Source organism: Ambystoma mexicanum, chromosome 14 (assembly GCF_040938575.1).
Source record: "Ambystoma mexicanum isolate Mex_15411 chromosome 14, UKY_AmexF1_1, whole genome shotgun sequence".
Taxonomy (NCBI): Eukaryota; Metazoa; Chordata; class Amphibia; order Caudata; family Ambystomatidae; genus Ambystoma; species Ambystoma mexicanum.
The window spans coordinates 529792625-529806468 of NC_090940.1; the positions used below are offsets into that span (position 1 = coordinate 529792625).

Here is a 13844-nt window from a genome sequence, read left to right on the forward strand (position 1 = left end):
GACTTCAATGTTTAACCATTTTGATATAGATGCTTTAGGTGTAAAAACCCAGAAAAAATGAAAGATTTCTTTATAAAACTGGGAACAACGTCGCCTAGTAGAAACAACATTCTTTTGGAAAGACAATTTGAAGCCTGGTCTGTGAATCTCAGACAGAAGTCTCCAGGAAGCATTGCCAGGAGTGGAGAGAGAATTGCCTTCACAGGAGGAACAGAATTCTGTTGTGATTGATATCAGTGAAATAAAGTCTTTGGGGGAGGTCGGGATCGACTTGATCAGTGACCCGGCCTCTGTCTTAACAGAACACTTCACATTTCATTCAATTGACTTCGCTGAGTCTGAGTTGCGGGGTGATCTACATGACACCTTAAAAGACATGGGTGATGGGGTGAAATTGAGCACCATATCTATATCGGCACTGAATCGTGTGTTGAGCTCTTTTCTACATTTATATGAGAATACCAAAGAATGTAAAATACACTCTATCCGCAAATGCCTTGCAGTCGAGTGCGATACACTTGGCTGTCCACATGTTAAGAGATGTGCTGGAGAAACAGAGAAATAAGAGCTCAATGCAACCAACTAAAACATCTGTGTCTTTGGAAGTCTTAAATCAGAAAATGGAATTGATTGCAAACTCTTTGGACATCCATCAAAGCCTTATCAAGAATCATCTTCAAGTGATTGCGGTAAAGGATGAACGGGCAGAGGAAGTTAATAAGGCTCAATAAATGAGATTGTCAGTTGGTAAAGCCTTAACATCAGTGCAATTTTGGAGAAGAAGGACTTCAGTTGAAGATCCAGCTCTAGTCGGCTCAGAGACTTTGATGGGCCAAGCTACAAGTGTTCATTTGGTAAATGAAACCATAATATACTTTACTACGGACTAAAGTCAAAATCTTGGTGATAATGTGCAACGAAATGGGAAGAAAAAGAAAAAGTGTAGAAAGAAAACCAGGAAAAAAACTCAAAAGGATCAAGAAAATATTTGAGATTCCTGAACTTATCTCAAAATGTATGGTTGTTGAAGAGCAAGAATTCAACCATTGTGAAAAGGGGGAATAAATGCGGCGCGTGCCTCAGGAGAGTGATGTTACGAATAAATCACAGACTCTTGATACTCAGGAGGTATTCAATTGTGACACATCTGTACAAACCACTGAGTTTCAAATCATTCAGACTCTAAATGACAACAATTTGAATATAACTAAAAATATGGCGCTTCAAACAGATATTGGGAAAGAGAAAAGTGATGCAAATTATGATAAGACTGCATGTTGCAAACTCAAGTGGATTTGAGAAAGGTTGACCCACAATCTGAGCTGACTAGAGACCTTTCAGTGATCTCCCATAAACTACTACCAGAGGGATGGGCTCTGATATTTCATAAAGGAAAAAATAAACTCAAGGCAGTAAAGGTTCTGCCACCATCTCATATTGTTCCATCACCAAATCAGGTAGAGGTGGAGAGATCAGTGTGCACATCGACACAACTATAAGTTGCCCAAACAACACATCTACAGCCCCATGTTCCAAAAAAGGGTGCTCTAATGTCTTGTTAAGGGGAAAAAGGCAATCCAGAGGAAGATCTCCAAGGAATGAGGAGTTCTCCAAATTTTTCTTTGCACGCCCGCATGCCTGGTTGGAACATATGGTTGACCAGTGAGAAGAGATGGTCCTAAACAGACAATCAATTTTAAGGATAATGAAAGATGTGTCTGGCCTACATCTATTATCCACACATGACATAGAGTATATTCACTTTCCCTATGGAAATCTAACTAAGATAGTGGAAACGGTCTTCACCCTCATAAATTCTCTGTTGGCGGCGAAAAAGGATTGTTAAAGTTGGGATTTAAATTTCAGTGAACAAACCCAAAGAGAGAAGAAGTGTGGTAAAAGATAGGTTTTATAACAAGCAGAATGAGGCTCCCAGCTGGACCCATGAGCATGATTCGGTGAGGTCGCAGGTAACTGAGAATGGAGGAGGGGGAATAATAAGAGTAATGTTTGGTCTTTGTTGCCAGGGATTTTGAAGCAGGTCTTTCAGAGTCAGCAAGAAAATAATGCGTTGCTTTAGTGAAAGGTGAACTCAATGTACTAAGTTGGAACTCAAGGGGATAAAGGAGATTTGTAAATGAGATTACCAGCAGTGCCATTTTTGGCTCTTTCGATCTGGTAATGCTGCAAGAAACTTGGTTGCAAACTGAATTAAACATTGAGGTTTTACTATATTGGGCCAATTGGCGGTAAGTAGTTAAGGGGGACATCCCTCTGGTGGTCTCAGAGCTGCTTTGCTCAACGCAAAAATTACGAAGATGGTGAAAATAACAAATTTTCCTTATGGTATTCTAGCAAACAAGCTTAGTCACTAATTTAATAATCTACTGAAGAGTATGGTTGTTATGAATCTCTACTATAACTCTGTCTGCTCCACCTTGGATAAGTTCTTGGAGGGTATTGTTGAAGTGTTGTCAGACACAATGGGCCTCCGGGATGTCCCTGGTATTTTAAAGCAGGAGATCGGAATTCATATTGCCTAGCCCCGTTGTATACTCAGAAGAGAAAGGCATGAATGTGGAAAATTGAAAGAAGTGGGCTAACTTCTTTGAGGAGTGGGATTTGGTTGTTTACAATGGGGGTGTGGAGGGTGATCTAAGCGCTGCTTTTATGTGGGAAGTGACAGAGCTAAATCTCTTATTGACTACATTTATCTGTTCAAAGATCTGTTTGATTGCTGTGTTAGGATGCAGATTAGATCTACACAAAAAAGTGACCACAAAATGCTAACTGCCAGGTTGCTTGGAGGGAGAAATGTGGTGGTTAGGGGTCAGCACACAGAACTACTGGTTAATGAGGGATGTAACATATTGGCAAGTTTCAGTAAAAAATGTCCGTCGACAGAACACAAATTTGAACAAGTATGTGCAGTTTTTAACAACTGCCCAATTGATCTTAGACTGCACTCTAGATCATTTTCGAAGTTTTCTGTGGGAAACCCGGATAAACCTCAGATGGGCAGGAACATAATAGAGAACTTCTAATAAATCTTAGAGACTTGAATGGTTCTGTGTTTTTGAAGCAGGAGAAATAAATGTTTGCAGTCTACCGGAATTGTAATAGGTCCAATAGGTATTTAAAATTCCAAGGGGAAGTAATGCTTGAAACCCTTATTACAAAAAACTCCCAAAATGTTTGGTCTCTAGTGAATAATGGGAAAGCATTGCAATCAAACTGTCAGAGCAATTGCGTTTCGGAAGATCAATGGTGCACACATTTTAAGAAACATTTTAGTAAAATGAATCATGAAGTGACCAGCAAATCTTTAAATGTCCCATTGGTCCAATTGTTTTTCTCTGGGAGTTGTGGGAAACCTCATAAAAAGATTGTCCGGCTTGAGGGCATCAGGTCCAAATGGACTGCCCAAATCCATCTTGAAAGTAGATCCGGCTACTTGGACCATGATTCTACATCTTCTCTTTAAAAACATCATTGAAACTAGGTAATGCACAGATAGCTGGAAAACAACTGTAATTATACCAAACTATAAGAAGGGGGATTGAGCTGATTCAAACAACTATCGCCCGGTCGCCCTTTTGGATGGGGACAGCAAGATTTTTGATGATATCTTGAACAAAGCACAAATTGGCTTCAGAATAGGTATGTCAACCACCTTAAATGGCCTAATAGTGAATATGCTGAGGTACAATTCCTGCAAGGTGGGCAACCCCCTGCAACCCCTCTATGTGGCCATGATTGACCTCTCTAAAGCCTTCAATACTATTAATAGAAATTGCTTGTGGGGTAAACTGAGAACTTGTGTTATCCCGGCTGGCCTTTTAGCAATCTTGGTGAACCTGCATCAAAACACAACTGTTCTGGTGAGATTGGATGCTTAGGGGGATCTCTCAAGACCACTAAGTACGGAGAGGGGAGTGAGGCAGGGATGCTTCCTGGCTCCCTACCTCTTTAATTCGTATCTGACGGATCTAACTGAGACGTTATGTAGACATGCCTTTACTAGCCCTAAGATAGGTAGGCGTAAGAACAGCTGGATCGCATACCCTGATGATATTCTACTCTTAGATCTCGCCACTCGTGGAATTCACCCACTGTTAAGGGTGATGAGTAGATATGCATCCGAAATTGAGCTTGTGATCAACCCTGAAAAAACGAACATAATGAGGTTTTGTAATTTGACTAGGAAAGTGACCCAACTTAAATTGTCCATTGATGCTCAATCCATCTCTTCATTGTTGGAAACCATCTTACTTGGTTTGAGACTTGCGGCTCATCCTAATGTGATGATGCTGGACAGCAGGATTAAAACCAAGATAGATCAATTGGATGCTCAGAGGAAGAGTATTAATGGTGCTTATAGCAAATTTTCATTGATTCCATTGATACATTTTATAAGGGCAAAGCCATTCCTACTTTGACCTTTGGTATGGACATTGAATCTCAGGCCTGGAATCCTGTTTGGGAGTGAAGCCTGCCCTCTACTCACCCACGGGCAATCGCCCCGAACCATGAAATTTCGCATCCCAAGGCAAAAATGCCCCCAAGGGGCAATTGCGCCCCGGGCAGCTGCCCGCTTCGCCCGGGCCAAGACACGGGCCTGCTGACAACCTTCGATCACCTAGACACTGTGCTGTTTGTGTGCATTTTTCACTTTGGTAGGCGTGGCTCATGCGTTCCTGTTGTGTGTGGCAGCATGCTCAAGGTTTTTGTGGGAACACACCATTTGCATCCGTTTTTCCTTGGTGTACGTGCTTCTTTCCCGTTTTACGTCACCTCCTCTTAATTCTCATTGGGGTTATTCATGAATGTTCACCTAATGTGCATGCCAGTTTAGCAAATGTGAATGCCATGCTTTTCAACACATTTGCGGGTGTAATCTTGCATATGCCCAATACAGCTTTAATAGAATCGGGACCAACGCATGCTTTTTCAGTTAGCTTGTTTCATCAATATGTGTCTAATAATGCCCAGTGTCGCTGCCGTCACCACAGATTGCTGGATTGTTTCTCTCCGCAGATTTTTAGTATTTGTTTTTCTTCAGAAATATGAAAACACCTTTCTGCAGGTTTGCACCTACATTTCGCAGGGGTGGACTGCCTCTACTGTGAAAGCAACTCTGAATATCCCTGTGGATCACGAGGTACACTCCAGCTCGTGCAGTTTGCAGCAGTGCCGAATCTGTGAGTTGGGGTGGGGGGCGCATGGCCAACATGTCGCCAGTGCAAAAAAAAAACCTGAGAAATTAGATATGGCAATATTGCATTTTATTTTATTTAACCATGTAGAAATATGCGGCAGGCCGCTTTAATGTCACAATTTCAACAAATACCAGAACTGAATAAAAGCATTTAATTTATGAGCTCACTAATTGGGATGCAAGCCTGGGTACAGGGAAGTTTCTAGTCCATAGGCCGCGGCGCGGAGCCCATGACAGTTTGCAGCAGTGCTCAGCAAGGGAGCCGATTTATGAATTTCCCAGGGGGGGGGAGGGGGCAAATACAGGAAGTGACATCACTGGCAGTTATAGAACCGCAAATTTGCATGTATTCGCCAAATTGGTGCAACGGCGCACAGGGGGTGGTGGCGCACGCAGTGCAGAACAGTGGGAACATTGGCTAGCATGTACTGCATATACTAAAGTCTAGTAAGAGGGAGATTTAAGCCTTCGAGTTGCATTCCAGTAGCCCATCACTGCGCCTACTCCACCCGTCTATAATCATCCAGGTTGTAGTAGCCATCAAACGGCAGAGCAACACAACTAGGATGGGAGAATGAAATGCCGTCCCATCCTGTGAGTGTGTCAAACGTCAGAGCAAAGACTGTGCGTGTGCCTCCTACCTTGGAGCACAATCTCACTAATTTGGTGCAAAACTCACAAGTGGGAGCATGGGAATCCCCTGCGTGTTGTGGGCTGCAGACGCTGCATCACATGCTCACTTCTTCAGTGTGAAACTCTGGCCAAGGCTCTTTGGGCACGCATTCAGGATGGGTCTCACACCTATAAACAGTGTGATATATTTAGTGGGCACCTCACTCCTTGGAGCATAGTATCAACCGTTGCTGGTAATCTCACAACTGAACGTACAGTTTCACTCTTGCTCATCTCAGTGACCCCATGTATATTAATGGAGCCAGTCTCCCATCTGGGAAGACAATTATATTTCTGTTAAAAAGACTCTGAATTCTAACTCTAGTTTTCTCGATCTATAGATCCATACCATATTCATTCAATGTGTGTGCAGGGGTGATAACTTGTGTCTGAGAGAGCTCATTCTTTCATTCAGGAGAGATAAAGGGGTAACAACTCCCTGTATGTGGGATCAGGCTCATTTTGCCCCATGGCCCCTCCGGAGGGAGTGAGCAGGTTTTAAGACCCTGCTGATTCGGCTATCTGACAGGCTCGAGCCTTCTATCCCTTGCCCCATCACGGCTCCCAACATCCTGAGCGGCAGCTTATGGACAGCAGGCAGCTCCGGACATGCCTGTTGCCAATTGAATGTAGACAGATCTACTATTTAGACACTGGGAGAGCGCCATGAATCCACATTGGTGATGAAGAAGCACTCAACGTACAGAACACAATGGTATAGTGTTGCAGTCCTGCTGAGAAATAACAATTCTGAGCATGTGAGCAGTAGGCTGGATCAGTGCTGCCCCATAAAAGGTGTAGAAGCCTCTGTGAGAAGTGGCAGTACTGTCCCAAAGGTGAGAAGTGTAGTATTTCACATTAACTATGCTTAAGTACTTTGGTTTATTGAATAGTGCTGCTACATTCTGAGTAATTCCATTCCTTTAAATATATGAGCTCTTGTATAACCACGACAGTGTTGAGTTATTCTGATGATGACAGACTTGCTCAATAGTTCTGGTTCTGTATCATTAAATGTACTTCAGATCTTTAGAGTATCGGAAAGGATACCTCAGGGGCAACGTGCTCGCCTTGGAAGCAAGACGACACAGAGCAACACAGGTTCGATCCCTCTGTCCGCGCAACACAGGTTCGCTCCCACGATCCGTGCAACACAGGTTCACTCCCTCAGTCCGCGCTTAGAAACCTCTAGGTAGTACACGCATTATAAATAACCAATTAAAATAAAAAGAAATACATCTGTTGAGAAGTGCTGGGGCCTTGTCAATAAGAGTGTAGCAGCTCAACTGAGAGGTGCTGATGTTGTCCCATCAAAAGTATAGCAGCCCCACTAAGATGAACTAGCATTGCCTCAACAAAAGCATAGTATTATCGCTGAGAAGATTCAACAATTATAGAAGCCCTGTTACAGCAGTACTATCCCATCAAGAGTATAGCGAGCTAACTGAGGAGTACCAGCATTGCCCCATTTCAAATATGGCAGCTCTACTAGAAAGGGCTGGCTCATAGGCCTCCGCTCACCACCCATAGCATTCACCCTCAACACGTGTACACCCAGAGACATGCAAACAGTCTCATTTGCCCTCTCCCTGCCCCTGCTCCCTGCCCCCTCCCTCGCTTTGCATCTGTGCCTCCATTTCTAAAAATCCTTCTGGGTTGGGTGTACCTCTAAAAATCCTTCTGGGTTGGGTGTACCTCTACATCTGTGCCCCCCTCTTGCTAAGAGGGGGGCACAGATGTACAAATACACCAAACCCAAAACGATTTTTAGAAATTGAGGGACAGACTTGTTTTGCATCTGTGCCTCCATTTCTAAAAATCCTTCTGGGTTGGGTGTACCTCTACATCTGTTCACCCCTCTTGCCAAGAGGGGTGCACAGATGTACAAATGCACCCAACCCAAAATGATTTTTAGAAATTGAGGGACAGACTTGTTTTGCATCTGTGCCTCCATTTCTAAACATCGTTTTGGGTTGGGTGTACCTCTACATCTGTGCACCCCTCTTGCCAACAGGGGTGCAAAGATATACAAATACACCAAACCCAAAACGATTTTTAGACATTGAGGGGCAGACTTGCTTTGCATCTGTGCCTCCATTTCTAAAAATCGTTTTGGGTTGGGTGTACCTCTACATCTGTGCAGCCCGGTGCACAGATGTAGAAGAATACCCAACCCAAAACGATTTTTAGAAATTGAGGGACAGATACAAAGCAAGAGCATCTTGCTTTGCATCTGTCCCACAATTTCTAAACATCGTTTTTCCCCGGCTTTTACCAGGGCCGCCAGAGAGAGACACAGTATGGATGGAACAAAGGGCCCTCTATACTGCGTCTCTTCTCTCCGGCCTGGGGGTTGGTTTGGGGGGGCTCAGCCCCGACTCCTGCAACCCCCCCGTACTCGACGCCTCTGGTGCTCAGCGCTGCCAATTACACACTGGGAAGTTAACTCCTAACATGATTGAAAAAGGAGTTAACTTCCCTGTGGCTTATTGTTTATTGACCCCTGCTGCTTATGAAATTTAGCAGCAGGGGTCCCGCCGCCGCTGCAGGGATTGAAAGGAAGAAGGCTGAAGGGCCGGGGATGTCAATTGGAGGTCGTTTGTGCGCGATTGCTTGAGTAGCTGATGTGCTCACGTTAGGACCCGGGGCAGGCACCTAACATGAGCACAACAGAGGCAGCGCCAGCACCTGCTACCTCTACTCGAGCAATCGTGCACAGCCCAAGGCAATTTAGCTCGCCCAACGGCGAATGCGCCCCCATGGCAAGTCGAGCCCTCACCAGTCTGGGCTATTTTGCGCCCTGGGCAGTCGCCCGCCTCACCCGGGCCGCCGAGAAACAGGCCTGCCTACTGGGGACATTTTGTCTAGCCGGACTCTGGTCAGGGCTCCAAAGGAGGTGCGTTCTGCATGTCAAGCTGAGGTTAGACAATCGCTGCGACATGTTATGAATGAGTGTCCAGGAACAAGAGAACTGACAATTTCTTTGTTTAGCCGCTTTGTACATGATCAGGAATGGCTGCAGACCGAAGATTTCTGGTATAGACTGTCCTCAGGCCATGAACTATTCTTATCAATTGAACTCATAAAAGTGTTGAAATTACTGGACCTTTATAAAGATGCTGGGTCACATTGAACTAGTAACCCTCAGGACTGGTTAGAAACGGCTATCTTGTTTTATGTAAATCTGGGTTAGTACATTACGGTCTATTTAAGATGGTGATTTATTTTGCATTTTGTGAAAAGTCAAATGAATGAGTGTAACACATTAATAATAAAAATAAAAAATATATAAAAAATCACTACATGACTGATGCACTCTTTGGGAAGGAAGCACGGCACACCAAGTTGGCACCTGTACATTGTTAATACTCCATCTCGTGTTTTATCCAAAGCCTAAAAACCGCAAGCAGGAATACATGTATGAAGGCAGGTGTGACATTTTGCGACCCATTCTATTACATGAAATTGCAGCGCTGTTCATTTATCTTTGACAAAGCCATAACCTCGCGGAGATATTTCCTGCAGTCAGCAGGGACTACTTACGGGGATCCGTGGAGGGCACTGTTTCGTTTCCTAGAAAAGCTTCACAGTAAATTGCAGGTTGCATGTCATGCTCAATTGGACGAAATGCACTCGCTGCGATTCGTTTTATTATCTGTGCAGTTTGATTGCAGACACTCCGCTGAACCGTTCCCCTTCGCTACCACTAGATGCCACTCTTGCACTTTCAAAGGCAACAAAGGCGCGCAATACTAAAAGCAGTTGCAAACCTCTGTCGCAGAGGATCCCCACCCATCCTTCTTGACAGACGCACTGCCACGGGCTGGCGCACGTGCCGTGTAGGCAGCCGGGAAAAGGCACGCACTGCTCGCAGAGTTCCCCCTGCCACCCGGGATGACACCTGCAAAAACCAACACAAAGAAAAATACTTTCAATATAAACAAGGAAGCACTGATTCGGAAAGAAAGAAAACGATTGCTGTGTTGCAAATTGTGATGGCAAACGAGTGTTTTGGAAAACCCAACCGGAAATATTAATGAGCACGTCAGTCAGTTAATTCATTGGTCATTATTGGGCGACCTCAGTCGTTGAAACATTAATATGTAAGACAGGCCTCTTGCCAAATGAGGTGGTGTATTGCCAAAACGCACCTGACCATTAGAGAATTGCCCTCGGTAAAACTCTCGTTCCCCGAAACTGCCTCAGTTACCATCCACATCACCTACAGCCCACCATGCCCACCCCAATCCTTCGATGAGGACATATCCTTCCTTCTCGCTGACAACTCTAAACCATCCTCCAGAACTATTATTTTTCTGGGTGACTTCAACCTAGGTCTCAATGACCCTGCAGAAGCTCATGCCTTGGCCATAAACAGCACGATCGCATCGCTAGGACTCACGCAGCGCATCACCCACCCCACACACAACAAAGGTTGCACACTAGACAGGTTTGCGGATATGAACGTTAGGACCAATATCAAAGCCAAATATCTATGCCCCTGGTCTGATCACAATGTCCATCCCCAAAATACACCACGTCCACAGCCCAACCGCAATTGGCTCCAGCCTCGCGATCGAGAAACACGTGCAACGTCACCCTTGAGAACATGCTCCCGATGCTACGTCCTATCTACACACAGCATGGGACCCCTAACCTTATGGTAGAGCTCTACAATCATACTCTCCATCTTGCGATAGACAAAGTCGCTCCCCTGAGCACACGCAAACCAAAACCAACAGCTCACCTAAACTCCTGGTATACACCCAACCTCAAAACACTACGGTCCACCAAGCGAACCGCCGAGGCCACGTGCAAAACCACACCTTCAAAAGCTAATGAAGACCAGTTTCTCATAGCAGCAAAATCCTGCAAACAGGCCATTCTCCAAGCGAAGAACCTCGCCTACAACGAGCGTATATCGAACGCCAAAACAGGCAGAATCTCACATCAATCCCTCAGAAAGTTGCTTATGCACACCTCATGTTGCACCAACATCCAAAAGGCACTCGTGGACAAAATCATCCAATTACAAAATACAATTGCCTACAAAAAACGACTCCTGCCAGATACCATGTCTGACACCAACATCCCACTCAGACCCAACACATTATTTGAGTTTAGACCAGTCTTGATAGCGGAAGTCACCAAAATCATTAAAGGTATGAAACCTTCGAGATGCCAAGGCGACATCTGCCCTGCCCCCTTTATTAAAGACCGTGTGGCAGAACTCGCCCCTTTCCTCACATCACTCATAAATCACTCCTTCACTGAAGGTATCGTCCTGAATAATCTTAAAGATGCCTGGGTCCTCTAGCTCATAAAAATACCCTCACTAGAATCTAACATTCCCACAAACTACCATCCCATCACTACCGTCCCTTTTCTCCTCAAAATCCTAGACAGAGCAGCATACTTGTAAATACATGAACACCTTGATCGGACAACCTCCTTGGCCTACGCCAATCTGGCTTCTGCCCAAAACATGGCACCAAGACAACACTCCAAGAACTGAAAATACAAACGGATGAGATCATAGGTAATGGGAATCTAGCCATCTTACTCCTGCTCGACACCTTTCATGCCCTCCACACTCCTCTGGTCCCCCATGATGTTGTGCCATGCCCCCCACCACCCTCTGGTCCTTTGTGATGTTGTTTCATGCCTCCCTCCCCCTTCTAGTCCCCCGTGATGTTGTTTCTTGCCCCCCTCACCCTATGGTCAGTGTAATGTTGTTTCATGCTCCCCCTCGCGTCCCCCGTGATGTTATTTCATGCCCCTCATCCCCTCTGGTCCCCTGTGATGTTATTTCATGCCCCTCACCCCCTCTGGTCCCCCGTGATGTTATTTCATGCCCCTTACCCCCTCTGGTCCCCTGTGATGTTGTTTCATGCCCCTCACCCCCTCTGGTCCCCAGTTATGTTGGTTCATGCCCCCCTCCCCCTCTGGTCCCCTGTGATGTTGTGGGTAATTAAGGTCGCTGTCGCACCCCTCATAGCATAAGAACCTTCCGCCCCGTTATCCAGAATCACCACGCCCGGGTCCATGGGCAGTTGTCTGCCCATTACATCTTTAATATGCCCCAATATTTATTTCCAAAAGATTTGAGACTTACAACGAGTCTGCCACCTGTGCCCCAAGCTCCCCACTTCCCCTCATCCCCTCCAGAAGCGAGGGGAGGCAAGGGGAGATATCTTATTTGTTCTGTCAGGGGTGAGATGCCACTGGAAACACATTTTGTACCCAGATTCCTTTATTGTACTACATTTGGATGCTTATGTACTCTTTCCCAGATATGCTTCCAATTCTCTGTGCGATAGATACCGCAAGTTCTCTTTCCCATCTTCCTATAGAAGGTAATTTATCGGCAGGAGTGTCACCATCGAACAGTTTACACAACTTTGAAATCATCATCCTCTCTATCCCATCGTCAGTGATATCTCTAATCCTGTGGGTACTCTATCCCCCGGCCCCGCCTGTCGCACCATCCTGTTTATAATCCAGTGTTGGATTAGTTAAACGGAAACGTTCCGGTTCCCCCAGCATGTCATATGTCAATGGTCTACCTTCCTTATAGAGATCCATGAGATGGGTTATCCCCTTACATTCCCAACTGGCTAGATAAGTTCCGCTCATCCCTGGTGTGAAGTCTGGATTGTGACTGATTGGTGAAAAGGGTCCCAACGCCAGTTTTATCTTTCTTAGTCTTTAGGATCTGTGACAGTGGAATAATGAGTCTTCTGTCGAGGCCAATAAACGTCCTCTTGCATGACGTGCAGTCCCCTCCAGAAAGGGAAGCTTATAGAGTGGGATCGACATAGCTCCCTGCTCCAAATCCTTCCTCCCTGTAATTCCCCGTGTGAATGATCACTCGAGCATGGGTGCGAGCTGTGCACCTAGCAGATAGCTCTGGACAATAGGGATACCCAATCCCCAATAAAGGAGTTCTTGTCAGGATCGTTGTAGCTATTCTTGGACATTTCCTGTTGCAAATAAAGGTAAATATTTCCCCCTGCTATCTTCTACCCCATTAATACCTAAGGGCAATCCCCAACTCTGGACGGGACCGGGGAGAAACATACGATACAACTGGTTTTATTTTATCTTCTAACCATTGCCATCAGAATTGTTACTGGGATGGTATTAACCACATAGCAATCTCTTGGCAGTGACAACTCCTGCAGGCCCACCTCTTTACATCTTCACTTGTCAGCTTCCATAGTCCGGCATATTAGCATTGTAGAGACCGTTGTAAGATGACGGTAGCTTTACCCCCATGTAATCTATTTTCTCAGTTTCCCTACCCAACGGGAATTTCCTAGCCGGTTCCTCCACTATTATGGGGTTTTCATTCACATTAAGCCCCATAGATTTTGCATAATTTGTTGTGAACCTTGACCCCAGTCTGAATCATTGCAAACTCATAAATGCTAAGGGCAACGTTCATTGTATCTTTCAGGAACAGTAGAACGTCATCGGCACAAAGTGCAATCTTCTACTGTAGTCCCCCACTCCCTACATCCACAATTACCTCGTCTGCTCTAATCAAACAGGCTAAGGACTCCATGGCAATTGCAAAGACCAAACGGGATATAGAGGGCTGACTTGAAGGGTGCCTCTTGATATTGTATTGAGGGATGTTAGAACTCCATTATCATTTATCTTTGTCAAAGGGATTTGAAAATTAGCCAACACCATGTCTCTGAATCTGGGACCCAACCTAAATGCCGCTAATGTATAAGCCAGGATTTGTCAGTCTATTCTTTCGAACACCCACTGTTCATCCAAAGCGATCACCGTAACCCTTTGTCCCAATCTTCTTCCCCAATCTATGAAATGTCCCTCTCTATGTATATTATTGTGGGTAGATCTGTTATTAATAAATCCCGTCTGGTCTGGGTGTGTCACGTCCTGGAGAATCGGCATCAATCAAATCATCAATATTTTAGCATAT

General features: G+C 45.0%; 1 protein-coding gene across 2 annotated transcripts in view; it reads right to left on the reverse strand.

Annotated features, from left to right (window-relative positions):
- DLK1 (delta like non-canonical Notch ligand 1) overlaps positions 1-13844 on the reverse strand; it is a 137600-nt gene that overhangs the window by 28704 nt on the left and 95052 nt on the right. For both annotated transcript variants that reach the window (XM_069637767.1, XM_069637768.1), the window contains exon 3: positions 9661-9791. In XM_069637767.1, the coding sequence (XP_069493868.1) occupies positions 9661-9791 (131 nt within the window). The remainder of the gene's footprint in view (positions 1-9660; positions 9792-13844) is intronic.